General features: G+C 39.8%; 1 protein-coding gene across 1 annotated transcript in view; it reads left to right on the top strand.

The window, feature by feature from the left end:
* Chd9 (chromodomain helicase DNA binding protein 9) overlaps positions 1–22,006 on the top strand; it is a 169,260-nt gene that overhangs the window by 138,026 nt on the left and 9,228 nt on the right. Inside the window, exons 31-38 of the mRNA XM_051168827.1 lie at positions 3,824–4,026; positions 8,761–9,663; positions 10,372–10,532; positions 11,544–11,816; positions 12,822–12,990; positions 15,956–16,095; positions 16,500–16,724; positions 19,854–19,982. Of these exons, the coding sequence (XP_051024784.1) occupies positions 3,824–4,026; positions 8,761–9,663; positions 10,372–10,532; positions 11,544–11,816; positions 12,822–12,990; positions 15,956–16,095; positions 16,500–16,724; positions 19,854–19,982 (2,203 nt within the window). The remainder of the gene's footprint in view (positions 1–3,823; positions 4,027–8,760; positions 9,664–10,371; positions 10,533–11,543; positions 11,817–12,821; positions 12,991–15,955; positions 16,096–16,499; positions 16,725–19,853; positions 19,983–22,006) is intronic.

Below are 22,006 nucleotides of genomic sequence, written 5' to 3' on the forward strand. Positions count from 1 at the left end.
ATTTGGGAGCATGTGATGCTTTGTTTCACCATGAATATGCATTTGCACTTGATACTAGCTGTCCTAATTAAGATTTCCATCGCTGTGAAGGGACGCCATGACTAAGGCAACTCGTATAAAGGAAAACACAAATATGGGCTGGCTTACAGTGCAGTGGTTTAGCCCATCACTCATCATGGCAGGAGCATGGCAGTGTTCAGGGAAGCACGGTGCTGGAGAAGGGGCTCCGCAGGCAGCCGGGATGAGACTGCATTCCACATTTGGTGGAGCTTGAGCATAGGAGACTTCAAAGCCTGCCCACACAGTGACACACTTCCTCCCACAAGGCCACACACCTGATAGTGCCATACCGCATGGGCCAAGCATTCAAACACCTGAGTCTATGGGGGCCTTTCTATTCAAACCACCACACAGACTTTCTTACCCCAGAGGGAATAAAACACTCATTTGGGAAGGTGAAAATGTGGTGGTAGAGGGAACATGTGTCTTAGAAATGATCAACTAGGCTTTTTTTTTTTTTTTTTTTTAATCAAACTTGAGTTCTCATGACATTTCAAATTTTCTGTCTTCTTTACTCAAACTATACCCCAAGATTCCTCCAGGTTATAAAATCATTTGTCAAAGTATCGACTTTTGCCTGGTGTGGCAGCACACACTCTACGGAGTAGATGGATCTCTGTGTACAGTGAGTTCCAGTTTAGAAAGGACAGTATAAAAAGACCCTGTTTCATAAGAAGTTTTGGGGTTTTTGCACGGGTTAGAGGTGTGTGTGTGTGTGTGTGTGTGTGTGTGTGTGTGTGTGTGTGTTTGCATTCCTGAGCATTGTAATTACAGCGGGCCAAAGAGCAAGCACTTGACAGGCTGCAGTATTCATAGCTGTTTAACTGTCTATTACATAGAAAGTCAGAAATTCACAGAGCTGTCCCTCTCTTGGTAGATGCTATGTTCATTCATTTTTACTGTGGCACACAGCACCTCAGTGACAGCCATATACATAAGCCCAGGCACAAGTTTCCTTCAAGCTAAACAATGATCATAGTAGAATAAGATTTACCCTTGTTAAACATGTGTTATTCTCTGTCTGTTGCCAAGGTGTATAATAAACTGTTAGTAGCCTTAGGTATAAAGGTTGCAGATTTCTTAAAGTCTATTCTCATCCATTACAAATGTCATTCTACCACCTTCCTGTGGTGAAAACTATCACAGAACTAGCCTAGACTAGAATTAAGGGAAGAGAAGCAGATTCCATCTCCACTGGTGATGAATTGTAGTCACTGTAAATGTACTCTGCCCCCTCCCGTTAGTCTGTTAGATGTGGATTAATTTTCCTAAAACAATAGGTTTTTTTTTTATGACATTTGATTGTTCATTATTTTGCATAGGTATAAAATGTTATATTTTGAAGTCTAAGTTCAAAGATTCTTACAATTAGGTTTGAATTTTTTAAAGATTTGTTATTTTTAAAGATTTTTCTTACTATTACTAATTCTGTGGGTATGTTCATGTGGATGCAGGTGCCTTAAGAGGCGAGGAGGGTTAGATACCCTTGGAGCTGGAGTAAAGGAATTTGAGAGCCACCTAATATGGGTGCTGAAGTCAAACTTGAGTCCTCTGAGAATGCAGTCTGTGCTTTAACCACTAACCTATCTTTCCAGCCCCTATCATTATTTTTTTTATGTGTATGCGTGTTTGCTTGTGTGTCTGTGCACCGTGTGCATGCAGTGCCCACATAGGCCAGAAGAGGGCATCAGATCCCCTGGAAATGCAGATGGTTGTAAGCAGCCAAGTATGAGTTGTGAATGGAAACTGTTCTCAATGGATGAGCCATCTCTCAAGCCTCTTTTCTGTTACATTTTACTTTGCATTTCTAACTCTACTACAGTTTCCTCAGCCAAGAATGCCCTGCTTATTTTTAGTTCCCCAGTTTATGTTGTCCCTGTTACCTGAAACAACACTCTTCTTACCCTCTAGTCCATAACACAGCCCACGTGGCCCGTGTGTTTGTTCAGTTGGGTTAGCAGTTCCTCCCTGTGCTCATATAGCATGTACCTGACGAAGCTGAGCCATCCCACAATAGTGCTCAAGATATTGTGGTGACATAAATAGATTTTTCTGTATATCTAGGTTGCAATTTTTGTCATGATAACCGCTATCATTTTATTGTTTATTTATATCCTAAATAATCATTTCCCAGTATATTCTTTGCACCCAAGTCTACAATTCATGACTCAATTAGTTTCTCAGGCTGTATTTACATCACAATTATGTTAAACACTCTTTTTAATATGCATGAGTGCTAGCCAGGTGTGGTGGCTCACGCCTATAATCCCAGCAGAGGCAAGTGGATCGCTGTGCGTTGGAGGCCAGCCTGGTCTACAAAGTGGGTCCAGGACAGCCAAGGCTACACAGAGAAACCCTGTCTCAAAAAACAAAAAACAAAACAAAACATGATTATTTTGCCCACATATGTATATGTGCACGAGTGTGTTTGGTCCCACAGATGTCAGCAGGCAGCATCATATCCCCTGGAACTGAAATTACAGCCGATTGTGAGCTAACTTATGAATGCTGAGACCTGAACCCAGGTCCTCTGCTGTTACTATTAAGTCATCTCTCCAGCTCCCCACTTAAACATTGTACATGGGTTCTGAGAACTGAACTCAGATTGACGTATTACAATCACTAGTGTATGACTATGATAAAAGTGAGCCATTAACATTTTTCAAAAGGCTTTGAGGCTTTTTCTTTAAAACAACAATTCAGTGAGCTAACCTAGGAAGCTAGTATGTGAACGGATGCCGTAGTATGCAGATCTGTGTAGGAGGTGCTCAGTTCTAAAGAGGTGACTTGTAGGCAGGCCTTTGGAGCTTTTATAATTAGACCCCTGCTCTTGCTCTGTTCTTAATATAAGTTCTATTTTTGTCCATCTGGAATAGTTATCAGCCCTTGAAGTACTTCCTGTTTTGCTTATTCTGTGCCTCTCCCTCCACCCAAATTGTAACCTGACCGATTTTACTCTCTAGTGTACAACTCACCCATGGTGCATTTGTGATTTTTGTTTTTATATTTTTATTTGTGGGGGTTGCGTATGTACGTGTGTGCATGCGTGCGCGCGTGCGTGCATGTGTGCCCAGACATCAGAAAAACGCTTGCAAGAATCTCCTCTTGCTTTTCACCATCTGTGTTCTGGGAACCAAACTCAGGTCAGCAGACTTGGCAGGAAACTCTGTCTTATGTATATCAATGCAATAATAAATAGTATTTCATACTGCAAATGTGTCTAAACATACTTTATCATTTTATTTTAGGGCAGGGTTTTACAATTTTATATTCTATGCATATTTTTTCATTAAGTAAATATACTAAAGCCAGTTAACAATGCCTGAAGGAGCAAAACAGTATATATCAGTCGAGTTATGGATCGATGAGTCAACCAGAATTTAAAAAAATTATTTCAAGGCAAAAATATAGATTTAACCCTGTAAGGTATTAGGTACTACAAGTGGTTTTTTTTTTAATGACTTATTTCTTTATTATATATACAATGTTTTGCCTGCGTGTACACCTGCAGGCCAGAAGATGGCACCAGATCTCATTATAGATGGTTGTGAGTCACCATGCAGTTGCTGGGAATTGAACTCAGGACCTTTGGAAGTGTGGGCAATGCTCTTAACCACTGAGCCATCTCTCCGGCCCTACTACAGGTGTTTTAAGTCTGTATTATAGTTGTTATTTTCACCACTAGTAAATTCTTTAGTGATGTGTGTGCTACTTTGTTTTTTGTTTTTTGTTTTTTGTTTTTTTTCAATCTGGTTCATTTTAGATGGACAAGAAGAGAAGAAGCTGACTTTTATAGAGTTGTGTCTACATTTGGAGTCGTTTTTGACCCTGACAGAGGGCAATTTGATTGGACAAAATTCAGAGCTATGGCTAGGCTACACAAGAAAACTGATAACAGTTTGGAGAAGTATTTATCTGCCTTCATGTCCATGTGTCGGAGGGTTTGTCGTCTTCCTTCCAAAGAAGGTATGTATAAGTTGTCTTTTCCTTGTATAAATCAAAGTAACAAGATTATAAAAATTTAGAAATGACTAAGTTTTTATAACTGTAAATAAATTATGCTGAAAGACCACTGTTTCTGAACCTGTTACTACAGTGAAATAAAGAGGATAAAGATATGCACCAAATTTAAAGAAATAACATGTTTAGTCATAGCACTTGGTAGGCAGAGGCAGGTGGATCTTTGAGTCAAGGCCATCATGGTCTACATAGCAAGTCTATGTAGAAAGGCCCCATCTCAAACAAAAACTAAGAAGAAAGTAACTTGCGCTGTTTCAAGAACACACTGTTCCCCTCTAGTCATCCACTGCCTCTGGCTCTTACAATCTTTCCAGTCTCTCTCAGTTGTAACAGCACGTATAAGACCTGTACACACTCAAAGCAAAACCCCAGCACAGAGAGAGGAAATGGACAGGAAGTCCCATCCGCAGCTAAGGAGCTTTTGACAATTGAGAGTCTTCTTTAAGGATGTAGTCCCTGATAAGTCTACCATGCTTCAGTGGCTGGCCATACATCCAAGAGCATGAGAGCCGTGCAAACTGTACTTGATGGGTCTTAGAAAAAATAGCACACAAAATTGGATGGGTAAGGGCTGGAGAGATGTCTCTGTACTCTCCCACTGCTCACTATCTGCTCTCCCAATTCCCCTAACCACATGGTGGCTCACAACTGTCTATACTGGAATCTGATGCTCTCTTCTGGCATGCGGGTACACATCCAGATAAAGCACCTATACATAAATAGTAAATACAATCTTTTTTAAAAACTACATGGTAAGGAAGCAAGGGTAGATCTGGGAGAGTTGTGAGCATTGTATGAAATGCTCAAAATGAGTTAAAATGAGGAAATACTACATGTTTAACAATAGATTTATAGTAAGGAAAAGGTTTGTTTTATTTTGTTTTGCTCTGTTTTTGTAAGCAGAAATAACATATTTTGAGTTCCTCTGAAAAACTGTAAAAGGGTTAGGAGGGTGGGAATGGGAAGATAAGAACAAAGGGATAACAATCAGGATGCGATACGGATAAGTTATAATCAATAACTTATTTTTTTAACTGTGAATGGGATTATTTACCCAATAATTTGCAGAGAATGGGGTCCCCATTTTTAACATGTTTTAAAGAATTTGATAAGATCATCAATAAAGATGACAGCTGAGCTAACCGACTCTTTAGCTAAGACGCTGTTCTGGAATGACTGTCTCCTGGGAAGCCAGAGAAGTCACGTGTGGTGTAATTGTGTCAGCACTTCCATTATCATACAACATGCTGTGCGCAGTCGTTTGTTTGGTGTGTCCATATGAGCCCAATATATAACATGTGTGTGTGTGTGTGTGTGTGTATGTGTGTGTGTGTGTATATATGTTGCTTTTCTTCTTCCACCAAGTTTGTTCTTTGGGATTGAGCTCAGGTCGTCAGGCTTCGCAACAAGCACTCCTCATCCACCGAGCAGTCCTGCCAGCCCCTCTGTTATTGTTTTTATTGAGTGTATGTGTGCCTGTGTCCTTGTGCATGCTGTGTGTGTGCGTGTGTGTGTGTGTGTGTGTGTGTGTGTGCGTGTGTTTTGTTTTGTTTTGAGACAGGCTCTTACTGTGTAGCCTTGGATGGCCTGGAGCTTGCTTTGCAGACCTCAAACTCATAAAGGCCCATCTGCCTCTGCATCCCACTCCACACAGCTGAGGGTTCTTTAACTGCTAAATCCAATGTTTCTTATTTCATGGTAAAAACATAAGTACCTTATTAAGACTCCTGAAAGTCCACATGGATTTATGGTTTTGCTTTTATTTCCTAACAGATTTACTGTAAGATTGCCAAATAATGTAACAAGTCTCTTGATTTTCCAGTGTCAGGAAACTCAGGGGAGTTTCAGTCTGCTTTATTTACATGCCTAACATAGGTACTAAATAAACTTATTATTCTGTGTTACTAGGAAATAATGACAAGGGAAACACGTTGCACATATTCAGTACAGACATAGTTTAGCCTCATATAGAGAAATTTTAATCCAGCAGCATGGCTACTCTGGCAAGGGATCCTATCCAAAGACCTAGGTCTGTGTGATTTGGCTGAAATACAGATGTGACTTTAAGTATACACCTTTTATCCCAAACAATGATGTCTAATTGAGGGGCAGACAAAGTGACAAATCAGAAAAAGATTTCACAGAGTGGGTCAGATATAGGCTATGCCCAACGCTCATGAGAACAGACAGGAAAGATAGGCTACTTAAGAGCAGTACAGGGGAGAGAGAGTTGAGGTCACTTGAGTTGGTACAGTTCCATTCAGTTCCTTTAAGTTCTTGCAGTCAGTGCAGTGCAGTTCATGAAGTTCAGAAGCAGTTTTTCCAAATAGAACACTTCAGTCAGAGGCCAAGAGAAACCAACTTGATTCGATGACCTTGGAGAGGAGGAGTTTTGAGCCAGAACAGCTGAGCTGAACCAACCAGGCAGAGTTCAGAAAGAACTAGAAAGGGTGAGCTTATTCAGCAGTAAGCCTTAGAGGCTGAAAACATCCTAGGCCTAGGTTAGCAGATGGAGGCTGGAAGCTGAAGCCAGAAAGTCTGGGATTACAGAAGATTAGAGTGTATGGAGGCTGGAGGCTTCTAGGCCTAGGAATAGTTAGATAGAAACGCTCTGGGCTCAGCCCAAGCCATGTATTTGTAAAGTTTGGGTCTGGCTCTCATCTCACTCCCCAACATCTCAGGAAATAAGAGTGGCATTTACAGCCTCCTGAGTATTATGCTAACTGAATCTTTAGATACAGACTATTTGATTTTTACCAATGGTTTTTGTTTTGTTTTCCTTCTGACCCCTGTACATTTGGGGGTGGGGCATGGCACGTTGATGTTTGTTTTGAGACAGGGTCTTGCCATGTAGCCTGGCTGGCCTTGAACCCACTTGTAATTCAGACTTGCCTTGGCTCACAGTCCTACTGCCCAGTGCTGAGATTATAGGCATCACTACTGTACTTGGCCTCTGCTGATGTACGTTTGTGTTCCAGGACCACCATGTGGTACTTGAATGTTCTCATTGTCTTTATTATCAAAGACCTTAATATCTTTGAAAGTATCATTAGTCATATTGTCATATTTCCTTCTATTTGGATTTGAGTTTTCATATGATCAGCTTGAGTGTGTTCATTTTGGCAAGAGTACCACACAAAATGTTGTGTCGTTTTCTTTTTTTATTTTTTTGAAACAAGGTCTCGATATATAGACCAGGCCAGCCTCCATCTTACAGAGATCCACCTGCCTCTGTGCCCCAGTGTTGAGATTAAAGCTGTGTGTCGCAATGCCCACTTTGTTGTATCTTTTGTATAATGTTGTGAGGATTGTGCTATCAGAACAATACTCATTTGAATCCCTTGGTCAAAGTAGTTTATGATATATTTTTCTACTTTATCTTCTCCCGTGTAATTAGTAAATAACTTGGAATCTCACAAATCTTATTTCTGCTCGAACTTTCAAAAATGTATTGGTGGGCTGAAGAGATGACTCAGTGTTTGAGAACACTGGCTGCTCTTTCAGAGGACTTAGATTTGATTTCTAGCACCTACATGGAGGCCAACAACCATCAGTAACTCTAGTTTCAGTAATTCCACCACCCTCTTATGACCTCCTGTGGCAACAAGCTCACACATGGTTGCACATATGTGCATGCAGGCAAAAATTCCACATGCATAAAATAAATAAATCAAAAAATTAATCCTTTGTTTTTAGTGCCTGCTATTTAGTCAGTCTTGTATGAAATAGTTTCTCTATGCAATTCCATTTATATGTTATAACCTATAAACTATAAACCCAATACATTATTTCTGCTCAAATTTGTATATATGTGGTTACTATGAGTTCTATAGGTTGGATCCTGTAATAACACATTATCTTTTTAAGTGATTTCCAAGAGCCACTAACCAGATTCACAAAGATAGGACCTCATCAAAACATGTGTGCTGTGATCTTATGCTGAAGCCCAACAGCCTGTCTCAGTACCTCGTGTGATATTTGACTGATTGACTGTGTTTCCCTCAAACATTAAAAATCTCCTTGTTGCCAGGCATAGTAGCATACATGGGAGGCAGAGGTAGGTGGACTTTGTGAGTCTGAGGCAGGCCTAGTTTATATAGGGAGTTCCATGACAGCCAGGGCTATAGAGAAAGGCCCTGCCTCAAATAAGCAAAACAAGGAAACAAAATCTCTTTGAACCTAAGTTATCTTATACGATGTGAGATATGCCAGTTTACATTTGTTTAATGGGTAGTACTAAACCATTCTAGTTGTATTTATGAGTAAGCTTAGATAATTTTTTAAAGTAAGTTCTTATTTATGGTAATATACTTCCAAAATAATTATGTTACTGGTTTTAAAAACAATTATTTTATCTTTCATGATTTTAGTAATTTTATTTATTTATTTTTGGTTTTTTGAGACAGGGTTTCTCTGTGTAGCCTTGACTGTCCTAGACTCACTTTGTAGACCAAGCTGGCCTCGAACTCACAGCAATCTGCCTGCCTCTGCCTCCCAAGTGCTGGGATTATAGGCATGCACCACCACACCCGCTGATTTTATTAATTTTAAAAGCAATTTTCACATTTACAATTCTGGGAATTATAATGATATTATATAGAGGTGTATTTTTTAATTACATTTTGCTAAATCTCACAAAGCCTTTTTGAGATTAATATTTTGGTCCTTGTTTCAATATAGAATTGGTGGATCCAAATATTTTTATTCAACCAATCACAGAAGAACGCGCTTCTAGGACTTTATATCGCATTGAACTTCTAAGAAAAGTACGGGAGCAGGCCCTTCGACACCCACAGTTGTTCGAACGCTTGAAGCTTTGCCATCCAAACCCAGACTTACCTATCTGGTGGGAATGTGGCTCTCATGATAGGGACTTGCTTATCGGTGCTGCCAAACATGGAGTAAGCCGGACAGACTATCACATTCTGCGCGATCCCGAGCTGTCATTTATGGCAGCTCAAAGGAACTACAGTCAGAGTAAGGCGGCTCATTCCAGGACTTCTACCCCACTTTTACAGCAATACCAAGTAGCACTTTCTGCTTCTCCTCTTACCTCCTTGCCTAGGCTGCTAGGTGCTAAAGGTACTCTTGTAGAAGATGTGAAGGTAAAAAGTGAAAGCCTGAAAGAAGAGCCCCAGTCTTCTGAAGAAGAATCTATGTCTTCTATGGAAACAAGGACACGAGTTAAATCTGAGCCTGTAAGTCCAAAGAATGGTGTTTTATCATCACAGGCTACTGGAGACCAGAAGTCTGGTGGGAAAAGTGAAACAGACAGACGCATGGTTGCAGCCAGAACAGAACCCCTAACTCCAAACTCAGCTTCTAAGAAACAGAGAGTCCACAAAAGAGGATCAGAACCCAGTTCTGACTCTGACTCTGACTCTGAGCGCTCATCGTGTTCCTCCAGATCCTCCTCCTCCTCCTCTTCCTCCTCCTGTTCACACTCTCGATCAGGCTCTAGCTCTTCTTCATCCTCATCTTGTTCTTCAGCATCCTCTTCCTCCTCCTCCTCCTCATCATCATCATCTTCCTCTTCATCATCATCTGAAGAAAGTGACAGTGAAGAAGAAGTCCAAAAGCGAGGTATATGCACAAATTTGTTATTTTTATGACAGCTTTTCAAATGAAAATGTTTAGAACTTGATTTAAAATACTGAAGCATGCTTAAAGTTGTGAGCTTAAGTTTTATGCTTATAAATTTTCTTAGAAAAGCATGATTAAGGAAACTAGAGTTACTCACATAATCCCTATTCTGTAATCAAGGCGTTGCCAATAGGTTAGTCAGACAGGGGAGTACGAGCCTTATGTAACAGCTTGCATTCTCTATGCTTGTCTTAAATTTACTGTTTTCCCAGAACAAGTTTACTAATGAACAAATGACAGATGTGTATAGCAACCACCAGGAATCTTAGATTAAACAGACAAGCTCGAGTATCATAGGCCATACCTGGCGCTACAGTCAGTAGAAGGATGCGCAGTAAGAACTCCTGCCTCTCGTCAGAGTGGCCTTGAGTGGTCCTTTCCTCTGGGTGTCTTTATACCTTGTGCAGGTACAAGGAAATGAGCCAGCATCAAGCTTGTGCAGGAACCACTCTGACTTAAAGAGCCAGAGTCCCTTGTCACAGCTCTCTACGTGTAACTTTCAGGGATGTCACAATGAGCATGCCCAAATCTAAGAGTTATCTTGTTTAGACAATTGTGGGTAATTTAAGAAAATACATAAGACTGTGAAAGTATGCATAAAATTGTTTTACATGGGTTTTAAACGGTGGTTGTAATTGTTCTCCTTAGAAGGTCCCCCTCATGGGAAAGCCTACGATGAGGAAAGTGTTGCATCATTGAGCACTACCCAAGATGAAACCCAGGACAGTTTCCAGGCAAACAATGGGACACCAGAGTCTGCTTACCTGCTACAAGGTGGATATATGCTGGCAGCCTCATATTGGCCAAAGGTAAAACAATAGGTCATTGTTGAGACAGGTCACTTTTTTAATTTCTCTGAATAGCCTTGATAGAAGACATTCTTTTTCAGACCAAGTCTCACTATAAGGCTCTTATGGTCAGACTTGCCTCACATTCTCAGACATCTGCCTACCTCTGCCTCCCGAGTGCTGGGATTAAAGGCTTGCACCACCACATCTGGCCTAATGGTAGATACTCTTATATGAAAAAACAGGTCACTATAAATTTATGGTGATGTTTGGATATTTGCATCAAGAATATAAATTATTACTGTCTATTAAGTGAGTTATACTTACATGTGCATGCTTCTCAGTGTAACTTTAGAATGTTTAGAATGAAGGGCAGTGGATGCCTTTTGTAGTTGTAACCTATCAAAAGGCTTATTTTAAATAGGTACATTCAGTGGTAAAATCAATCTAGGGATTACTATAATCCCCGTATGTGACTAGACTCATGCAGGGCACCTATAGGAAGGAGGTTGGGAAGTGAGGAATGGAGAGGAGCCTGTTCTCTTTCTACATTTCTACGTTTTACTTTTGTTATCACAAAGAAAAAAGAGGGCTGTAGCTCTGCATCTATAGGTGTAGCTCCATCAAAAGAGTACCTGCCTACCATGGCACAGAGCGTGTTTTCCTGGGTATTGTGGCACACATTTATACTGTATTCCTATAATTCCAGTAATTGGGAGGTGGACGAGGATTGGAGGTTCAGGGTCATCCTTGGGCTATTTGTTGAGTTCAAGGCCAGCCTAGGATACTTAAGACTTCGTTGCAGGAATAAAATGTTAAAATAATAAAAATACTTTTGTGGCAATGCTTTTGAATTTCAACAAAGGGAATTTCTACTTGAATAATTTACAGAATTATAATACACGTGAGGATGCATGTGCACACTGCACACGCTCTTATTCCTGGTTAAACCATCAAAGCCTTTAGATTCTTTATCTCCAAAAGTGCGGCCTAATTACTAAACGTGTGCCTTGATGTTACCTGTTTTTCTAGGACCGGGTAATGATCAACCGCTTGGACAGTATTTGTCAAACAGTTCTGAAAGGGAAGTGGCCTTCAGCTAGAAGAAGTTATGATGCAAACACGGTGGCGTCTTTCTATACCACAAAACTGCTGGATAGCCCCGGAGCAGCTACAGATTATAGCGAGCCCAGCGTCCCCACTCCCCCAGCTGCCGCTGCCAAGGAAGAAAATGAACAGTCAACACAGATGTCAAAGGTGAAGAAGCATGTACGAGAAAAGGAGTTTACAGTGAAAATCAAAGACGTATGTGTATTTTTATTGCCCTAGGGCCTGGTTGCGATTGCGGTGTGCAGCATGCTTTTCCTGCAGACGGCTGCCTGCTCTTACTCTTCTTCCTTCATGTACTTGTTTCATGGTATTTGGATTGCTTCTCTTCTGAGATCTGGGTTGTTCCAGTTGAATATCTCTTTAAAGAGCTCAGCATTAAATATGTTTTTCTCCTGAGTATAGTTCTGCTAACAAGATGTTTCTTAAGCAATGTGACAGCTTCTGTTCTGGTCTTTTTATATAGTATTTATGTTATGTCAGTGCACTATCTCTGAAACATTTGATGTGCTTCGTTACTAGCAATGCTTATTTTAATATGATCTTTGAAGTGTAATTATTTGCTTTCTAAAATACGGGTGAAATGTAATGTGGAGGAGACGTATGTAACCCTACCACTTTAAATAAAGGCTGAAGAAGGAGCAGGGCGAAATTGAGGGCAACTCGAGGGTACATAGTAAGACCATATTTCATATAGAAAAAATGCACATCGGTATATATGTGTATATGTGGGTGATGGCTCTAAAAATGTCTTAAATAATGTACTTAGAGATGTCTGTCTGTAGCTGAAAATGTTAGTTGTTATTTACTTCTCACATGAGAAGCTTTTGTTTGTATCCATAGAAATGATTAATGTGAGCTGGGTGGTGGTGGCACATGCCTTTAATCTCAGCACTTGGGAGGCAGGTAGATCACTGTGAGTTCAAGGCCAGCCTGGTCTATAAAGGGAGTCCAGGATAGCCAGGATAACATAGAGAAACCCTGTCTCAAAAAACAAAAAAGAAAAAGAAAAAGAAAAGAAAAGAAATGATTAATGTGTTCTCTTCTGCTGACTTGGGAACAGGAGAACCCCAGTAGTATCTCAGGGACTTGGCCTTCACTCTTTCTAAGTAAAATATTTCTTTTAATATCCTACAGTAAGGTTTTTGTTAACATTTTCTGTCTTGATAAAGGTTTTTGGTTTGTTCGTTTATTTGTTAATAGGAAGGTGGTTTGAAGTTGACCTTTCAGAAGCAGGGGCTTGCCCAGAAAAGACCGTTTGATGGTGAAGATGGTGCCCTGGGCCAGCAGCAGTACCTCACTCGGCTTCGGGAGCTCCAGAGTGCATCAGAGACTAGCCTTGCTAATTTCCCAAAATCTATGCCAGCGTCAGGTAAATATGCAAATAGTAACGTTTATTAATGGGATATTCTTTGCCATTTCCAAATCTTCTTTTATAGACTTTAGAATTTATTTTTTTATTTAGTTAGTTATTTTAGTTTTGAGACTTCTTTAATACCTATAAAGTAGTTAACATAATATTGAATGTTATTATTTCCTGGGATGTGTGTACATGGAGTGTGTGTGTCTGTCTGTCTCTATATGTGCTAGAGATCAAAGTCGGGACTTCATGTATGCTTAGCCAGTCACTTCACCACTGAACTGCACCACCAGCCCTGGTGAACTTAATATGACATTTTGAATTATAGCAGTTTGCTTTGAGAGGCTTAAGGATTTAGAAGGAGAAACTATTTTGTCAAGTAGTTTTTAACAGATAGAAGTTAAAATATCATTTTGGTAAGACAGTATAGCATGTAGTCAGACTTTGGAAATGGTCCAAGCAGACCTAACACTGGAGTCTTTTCAGTTTCCACAGAACCCTTTCAAAAGCGAGAGACCCATGTCACTTTAGATAGCCCTTCTTATGACCCAGCAGGTCTAAGTATCAGAAAAATATCTTATTTGGAAGTAAGTTTTGCCTCCTCTTTTTTTTTCCTTTGATGATTAGAGTTCTACCTGTAAAAGCAATGTAGACTTACTCTTGCCCTATCTATGTCTGCTTGGTAAATCATAGCATTTTGAAAACAATTACTCTGTTAATCCATTTCCCCCCTGATTCTCTATTTCTTCTCACCCGTTGGTAACTTAAATCAAAACTAACTGAATACTTCATTTATGCCATGCGCTGTGTACTCTTTAAACAATGAAGATGCTTGGACGGGCTGGACAGATGGTTCAGTGGTAAAGGGCACTTATTGTTGTAAAGTGCCTGGCTCACAACCATCTGTAACTCCAGTGCCTTCTTCTGATTTCCATGGTCACCAGACATGTAAATGGTGCACACCCATACATGCAGGTGAAGTAACATACCCATAAAATGAAAATGAAGAACTCCAAAAATGCTTTAAATGCTTTCAACACTGTTTTTGTCTTATTTGGCCTCTTTGTGCCTGTGTTCTTCTGAAAGTATCAAGAATTGAAAATGATGTTCAAGACCAGTTGAGTTTTAAGAATGTTCAGCACCATATACTTACCCCCAAAATACTAATTTCCAATTAAAGAAAATTCAGGGGTTCAATTTTCTTTATACAATATTAAAGGTATACTTTCTTTATATAAGGCTAAGGACTCTAGTAAGAACTAAGTCTGGTTGCCACATAATACTTGGGGGCATCTCAAGTATGTTAATGTGCATGAGTTTAGTGTGTGGGACTACTACAGTTTGGGAGTTGAGTGCTGTTTTCAATTGCTGTTGTTTCTGCTTTTTAAATGATAAATTAGCTTGGCTTCGTTGTCATCAGTTTGGTCTCCTGTGGATTCATTAACTGTTAGTGTAAATGTCCAGTTACTAGGCACCCCACGTGTAAGTCTTGCAGATGAAGGGCTAAGGATATAACTTGGTGGATAGAGCACTTGCCGTATAAGCCTCAAGATCAGTCTGGGGACCCCTGGTGCTTCATAAAGCCTGGGCGGGTGTGGTATGCCACCTGTTAGTCAGCAGTGGGATCCTTTGGCAAGCCTAGCTAGACTAGGATCAATGAGCTCTGGATGCAGTGAGAGAACCTGCCTCATCAAATGAAGTGAAGAGCAATTGAGGCAGACACCAATGGCAATCTCTGGCCTGCACACACATGCACATGTGTTTGCACGCCTGCACACTTGTATGCCCATATCTACTGCACACAGACTCATATGTTCCCCCAACCTCTGTAAGAACTGTCAGTGTGGGTGTTCCTATTGATAAAGTATACGTTTCCCAAATTATGCTTTATGGTGATGGTTTTGTGGTTAAGGGGCTCTTTTCCCAATAAAACATGAGGGCAGGTGGAGATCAGTTGTGAGCCCTCTTGCCCACCCTAAGTGGGTTTACTATTCCAGCTCCTAACCTGAAAGCTCCTCTATACGATCCAGTCAGTATTTAGATGATGTGAAGTGGCATTGCAGCTGAAGGATGGCCAGCTTTCACCTATAATACTATACGTAGTACATAGTAATTATATATAAAATAATATATGTTGTAGAAAATATAGTTCATGTAGCTATTACTATTATAGGTTTCTTTTTGTATTCTATCAGTTCTTTTTATATTAACAATAGAAATATAAGGCTGAAAGGTTGTCTCCGTGGTGAAGAGTACATATAGCTCTTGCAAAGGACCTGAGTTCAGTTCCTAGCACCCATGTCAAACAGCCACAGGTGCCTTGACTCCAGCACCATGGGCTCCAATGCCCTCTTCTAACCTCCACAGGCACCTGTTCTTGTGTGCGTGCATCCACACACAGACACACAATTTAATAATAAAATCTTAAAGAATATAATGATAGTTACATGCATACTATGTAACAGTAACTGTAACACTAGTTCTAAAACTGTATGAAACCATGTTAAAGTTTCAAGTATTATTAACACTATGTAGTTATCTCTATTTTACATAATACACTTTAATAATTGCAAGTGTGAAATCAGGTTCTCTCATTTTTTTCCTTGACTTTCTGGAAATCGGTTAACATTTTTGAGTCTTCTCCTCATCTGTAAAATGAAGTAGGAGGAAAAAGATGTCACATTTTGTGGTGAAGTAAATAAAATAACAAGCAAAGTGGCCAATAACGCTTTAGTACAAGTCCTATAAGCCCAGAATGCAGTGGCTAAGGCAGGGGGTTTGGGAGTGGGAGGCTAGTATGAGCTACTGAGTGAGAGACCTAGATTACACATCCCCAGGGTTTTACTTTGAGAAATGAGCATGTTTTTAATCCAAGAATTTCTTAGTTTAGTGTATAAAAGAACTCTTATACATTTAGAAAAGATGTAATGATTGGTTTAAGTTTTGAGTCACTATTTTGCATCTTCAATTTGATTAGGTACTTCCATTCAGTCAGCCCTTGGTGCCAACGGAGTGATACCAGATAGCCAGCCTATGGTGAAGAAAAGACGGGGAAGGAGAAAGAATGTGGAAGGTGTTGACATCCTCTTTATGAACAGAAATAAGCCACCTAATCATGTAAGTAGAACTATTTAACCTTAAGTCTGAAATTCAATCCTAGTAAGTATACAATTATTGTTTTATATTTTTAATAAAATAAATAATAAGGAAATTAGTGTTCCATATTTAAATTGGATCTAAATAATATTTGACACTGACAAAGAGCTATAAAAATTTTAAGTTTAAAAGACTTGGCAGAATCTGGGTGTGGTAGAGTACTTGTGTGACTCCAGTAATGAGAAGACAGAACTGAGAGGCTCACAGCAAGTGTCAGGCCGTCCTGGTGTAGCCGTAGTGAGTTCCAGAGCAGTCAGGGGTGCATAGCAAGGCCAGGGAAGGGGTGGCGGGGAGACCGTGACTCTGTTGAACCAACATTAGAGTAATAAAGCATGAAAATGAAAGTTGTACTTGCTTTTTTTCAGCAGTTTACTTTAGATGTGACCACCTCACAGATTTCCACAGGGATAAACCCAGCACCATCCTATGCTCGGCCTCAGAGAATCCCTGATACAGAAAGTCCAGTTCCAGTTATCAATCTCAAAGATGGGACAAGGCTTGCAGGAGATGATGCGCCCAAGAGGAAAGACCTGGACAGATGGCTTAAGGAGCACCCAGGCTACGTGGAAGACTTAGGAGCTTTCATTCCAGTAAGTACACTTTAAAATCTTGGTATTTCTTATTCTTCTGATATAATGATGGGAAGTACAAATTCTCAACCACTAACATTAAATATGTGTTTTGCCTAAGATTTAGGAAAATTATCAAAAATATGTAATTACCACCTTTCCTAAAATAAAATTCTGTATTGCTTTCATTTCTGCATTTAATAAATATTTAATTATAAAAATCACTTCAGGCTAAGTGTGGTGGTACACACCTGTAATCCTAGTACTCAAAAAGATTTTTATGTCCAAAGGTGTTCTACAAAACAAAACAAAAACTTCTAATGTAATATACTTTATTATACCCAATAAAGGTTACAGTGATATAAAACTTCTAACCCCCTTTTTCAAGAATTTTATTTTAAAGTAGTAATAAGTATAATACAAAGCAATATAAATATTAAAAATGTCTAGGCCTCCCACCACACTTAGTACATTTCAGTCATCTCATCTGGGGTGGCTTTATTAGGATAGCATTGTTAAAATCATTTTATAAAGCAGTTGAAATACTGAAATTTTAAGTAAATAAGTAGTTCAAGGCCACACAGCAGGTTGTCTTTCAGCTGTAAGTATAAGTTTCTTTCTCCGAATGGAAGAATTTATATATCAAAGTAATGAGTCACTGTATTTAATTTGTATTGCTCCTGTCCTCTGATATGCTGTCGATTGTCTTTGGGCATGTGCTTTCTCAACCAGAAAAATCTATTGTTTGTTTTTTAGTACATTATTATCAGATAGTAATATACCAAATTTAATGTACCATATATGCAAATGTAACATTTCTGTATGCTTTTTAAGGAAAAGAGTAGAAGCATACTCCCTCCAGTGAAGGTAGCATCTTACATAAGTTCTATCTGCCTCTATTATGAAGTTCAAATGTATTATCTCAGGGAAGCAGGGTCCCACCACATGGGCTTCTTGAGGACTATAGGTTTTTTGGTTTGGTTTGGTTTTTCAAAACAAGGTTTTTCTGTGTAGCTCTGGCAGTTCAGTTTGTAGACCAGGCTGGCCTCAAATTCAGAGATACCCCTGCCTCTGCCTCCTGAGCGCTAAGATTAAAGACATGTGCCACCATGCCTAGCTTATTTTTTTTTAATCTACTATTTTAAAATGTAAAGTTTTGCAATATGTAGAAAATAGGATTATTGCTATTTTATTAACAGAATAAAATTAATTTCCTTGTTTTCTTTTGTATAAAGCAACTAGATGATCTCTCATTTTTAGAAAATTCTTTATATTTATAATATAAATTTTATCCAGTATTTCACTTTTATCACCAAGAAACAGCCTGCTATTCTAAAACAGAGAGCCTTAGTCTGGGATTTTAGATGTCTTTCATATCCCTAGTTTGTATAATAGTTTCCACAAATTCTCGATCTTTCCTTTAATTCTTCTATAATTACATGAAGAGAGGTTTTCACTATAAATACACCAGAACAGAGGCAGTTGGGTCTCCGAATTTGAGGCCAGCCTGGTCTTCAGAGCAAGTTCCAAGACAACCAAGGCTACACAGAGAAACCGTGTCTCAAAAACAAGCAAACAAAAGAATATAACAGAGATGAGGTGTGCATAAAATGCCATGAACAGAGAGATTAGAGCAAGTAACTGCCTAGGCAGAGTGAAATATATGGAGAAAGTAAAAAACTTACACAGTGCATGAGAAAAGACTAAGTGAGCACTGCCTCCTCTCGCATAAGAGAAAGATATTCAAGGCAGTGCAGAACAGCCATGGACAGCATTAAAAGAGGGTAAGAGACGAATTTGACAGAGTTTTGTTTTTTTATTGCCAGATATGAGGGCTTAGATTTTTTGGTCTTGTTTTTGTTGTTGGTTTAGTTTGGTTCGGTTACTTGCTTTACTGTTCTTGTTTTTGGTTAGGTTTTTGTTTTTGTTTGTTTGGGGTTTTGTTTTGTTGTTGGTGGTGGTTTTGTTTTTTTGTTTTTTGACACAGGGTTTTTCTGTACAGTCCTGGCTGAACTGAAACTCACTATGGAAAACAGGCTGGCCTAGAACTCAGAGATCTACCTGCCTCTGCCTTCCTTAGTGTTGGGATTAAAGGTGTGTGCCACCACACTCAGCCTGCTTTTCTAATTGATCTTTTTAACTTCTTTGCTAAATGACTTTGAAGAAAATAACCTCTCCAAGTTTTGATATGCATTATAAATAATACAATTAAGAGAGATTAAGAGAAATGAAAGTCCCTAGCACAATTATGAACTGTGTAGCCTTGCTTGGTGGCATACACGTGTAATTTCAGGACTTAGGTGTCAGAGGCTAGAAGGTCATTTAGAATAAGATCAGGGCCAGCCTGGGCTACCTGAGACTCTGCCTCAAAACAAACAAATAAATAAACAAATGGCCATAGCACAGAGGAAGCCTAAGGAGTTTCTCCTGAAATTTGCTAGATCAGAAACTTAGCAAAGGAAATTTAATTCATGAAAAATAACAAGCTGTTTTAGAGGAAACTTCTCCCTTACCTCTGTTGACCCTCCTGGTGTCAGGTGTCTCTCTGTAGGTTTCTGTGGCTCACTGCAAGGGTCATACTTTCATGTAGAACCTTAATAATGGCCGGGCATGGTGGCGCACACCTTTAATCCCAGCACTCAGGAGGCAGAAGCAGGCAGATCACTGTGAGTTCAAGGCCAGCCTGGTCTACAAAGTGAATCTAGGACAGCCAGAGCTATTACACAGAGAAACCCTGCCTCAAAAAACAAAAAGAACTTTAATAATGATCATCAAAGTGGCCTCAAATACATGTTCAAGTGTAAAATTTTTAAAAGAAAATGTAAAACTTAAGATGAAAGTTTAAGACTTTAAGTGGACTAACTAGAGAGTAAGAGTATTCACCTGATACAGGGCTGAGCTCCTGGGGTCAACTCACTTTCACCATTCTGAATAGTGTTGCACCAGGCGGTGGTGGCGCGTGCCTTTAATCCCAGCACTCAGGAGGCAGAGGCAGGTGGATCACTGTGAGTTCAAGGCCAACCTGGTCTACAAAGCGAGTCCAGGACAGCCAAGGCTACACAGACAAACCCTGTCTCGGGGGGTGGGGGTGGGGGTGGAGAATAATGTTGCACAAGGCCACAAGCTTCAGTGTTTTTCTTGATGTTTTAGAGAGTGCAGCTTCATGAAGGAAGACCCAAACAGAAAAGGCATCGATGCCGAAACCCAAACAAACTAGATGTCAACAGCCTCACTGGGGAGGAGCGTGTGCAACTGATTAACAGAAGGAATGCAAGAAAGGTAGGTGTGTCTCCTGTTAGTCTTTCACATTGATTATGCATTTAAGAGAAACCAGTTGCATTGTCCGTTAATCTGTAACAGACTAGAGAATGGGTTGAACCTAGCACAGTTGTGGGGAAGACATGCACGGTAATTTTATGTAGTCTAATATGAAATCCCACATTATTGACAAAGCAAGCCATTCCACAGATGTGGCCAGCCAGTGCTGTTGCACATGGTTGTGTACCGTACAAAGACCCTGCGTCTCAGACAGTGGTTCTTTTCAGGGCATAATTTTGTTCCTTCGGGACAAGGAAGGAAGAGGCTGTACCGACCCAACTTTTGTCTTGTGACAAAAGTTGAGAAACTTTACTCAAAAGGGTTATCATTTACATTATCATTGTAATAAATTTACCATTTTTTTTAGTAGTGTAGTTTTTGTCAGATAGGTCAAGTAAATCTTGTTCTCTCAAATGAGTGTACTATATAATTTCCTGATGGAAATAAAACGTTTTCAAGTTTACTTTATAGGTGAATGGAACTTCATGCGTAGCTCAGGCTAACTATTCACAAATTATTAATAGTTGGGCTTTTTTCTTTTTCATATATTGGTATTAATATTAACTTTGGTAGGCCTTCCAAATAATTATTTCTAACGGCGTTTTCGTACATGTATGTTGTTGTACTGTGCTCATTCACCAATGTATTTCCTCTTTTGTTTGTTCCGTGTACCCGCTAACCCCCATAGTGTACCCTAGCCCTAAACAGTCCCCTTCTGCTGCATGAAATGCTGTCTCAAGAAAGAAAGGGGACAGGCAGGGCGGTCTAGGGAGATGGTTCAGTTAGCAAAGTAGTTGCTGGGTAGGTATGGGGACATGAGTTCAATCTCCCCCACCCCTCCTAGCACCTACCTAGAATCCAAATATAGCAATATGTCCCTAGAATCCCAGGGCTGGGGTAAGGGAGGCAGGAGGATCCCCAAGGCTCACTGGCTATTCAGTCTAACTGAACTGGTGAGTTCCAGGTTCTTTGAGAAAACCTATCTCAAAAAATAAGATGGAGAATAATTGAGGCAGACACCTGATGCTGACCTCTCATCTCTACGCTAATGCACACACGTGCACATATACCCATGTGCACACACATAGACATATTCCTTAAATCAGTTAAAGCTAACTGCTATAATCAAATAACCACAGAAAAGCAAGTGTCAGAATTACAGAGAGAAACTTATAAAGTTAAAAATTACAGCTGGGTAGTGGTAGTGCACACCTTTAATCCCAGCACTTGGGAGGCAGAGGATCACTGTGAGTTCGAGGCCAGCCTGGACTACAAAGCGAGTCCAGGACAGCCAAGACTTTACAGAGAAACCCGGTCTCGAAAAAACCAAAAAATAAAAATTACTTTTACAAAGCAAATAGAATGAATTGAATAGAGTAGAGAAAGTAGACAAGAAAAGCAAAAAGGAAAGAAGAATCTGTTAAATAAAAAACAAAACAAGTGAGAAATAAGAGAAGAAAAAAACCCAACAGGATTTTTTCCCAAAAGGATTACATAGTAAAGATAAAGTAGAAGCTTTAACAAGAGGAATCAAAATCAGTAAGCGGCTTCTAAAACTTAAAGGAGAACACGGTGGCAGCAACCAGAAGACAATGTGTTGGAGCAGCCTCTGTTTGATCTTCCAGTGTCTGCGCTGCTTCTCAGCATGTCTTCGTCTAGCCCTAGGCCGCCTGTCACAAAGCCTCGTGTGCTGCGGCTAGATGTACGCAAGCCCCCTGAGTTCTAATTGTGCCTTATATTCAAGCCCCCTAAGTAGCTCAGTCGCAAAACAGTGCATAGGTGTAGCCCTCTGAGGTTTACAGAATCCAAAGTTGACTTCTCCCATGTTGATGTGTCGGGCAGGAGTCCCACCAGATTCCCCAACAGGGTTTAAAATTGTGAGAACTCATTCTGTGGGTGGGAGTGACTACCAGTCTCTGTTTAAACTAGGACAGACTAGATTGCCTTCTAGAAGGTTCTATGGGTCTTCCTCCTATGGAGGAATC

This window comes from Acomys russatus, chromosome 26 (genome assembly GCF_903995435.1).
Source record: "Acomys russatus chromosome 26, mAcoRus1.1, whole genome shotgun sequence".
NCBI lineage: Eukaryota > Metazoa > Chordata > Mammalia > Rodentia > Muridae > Acomys > Acomys russatus.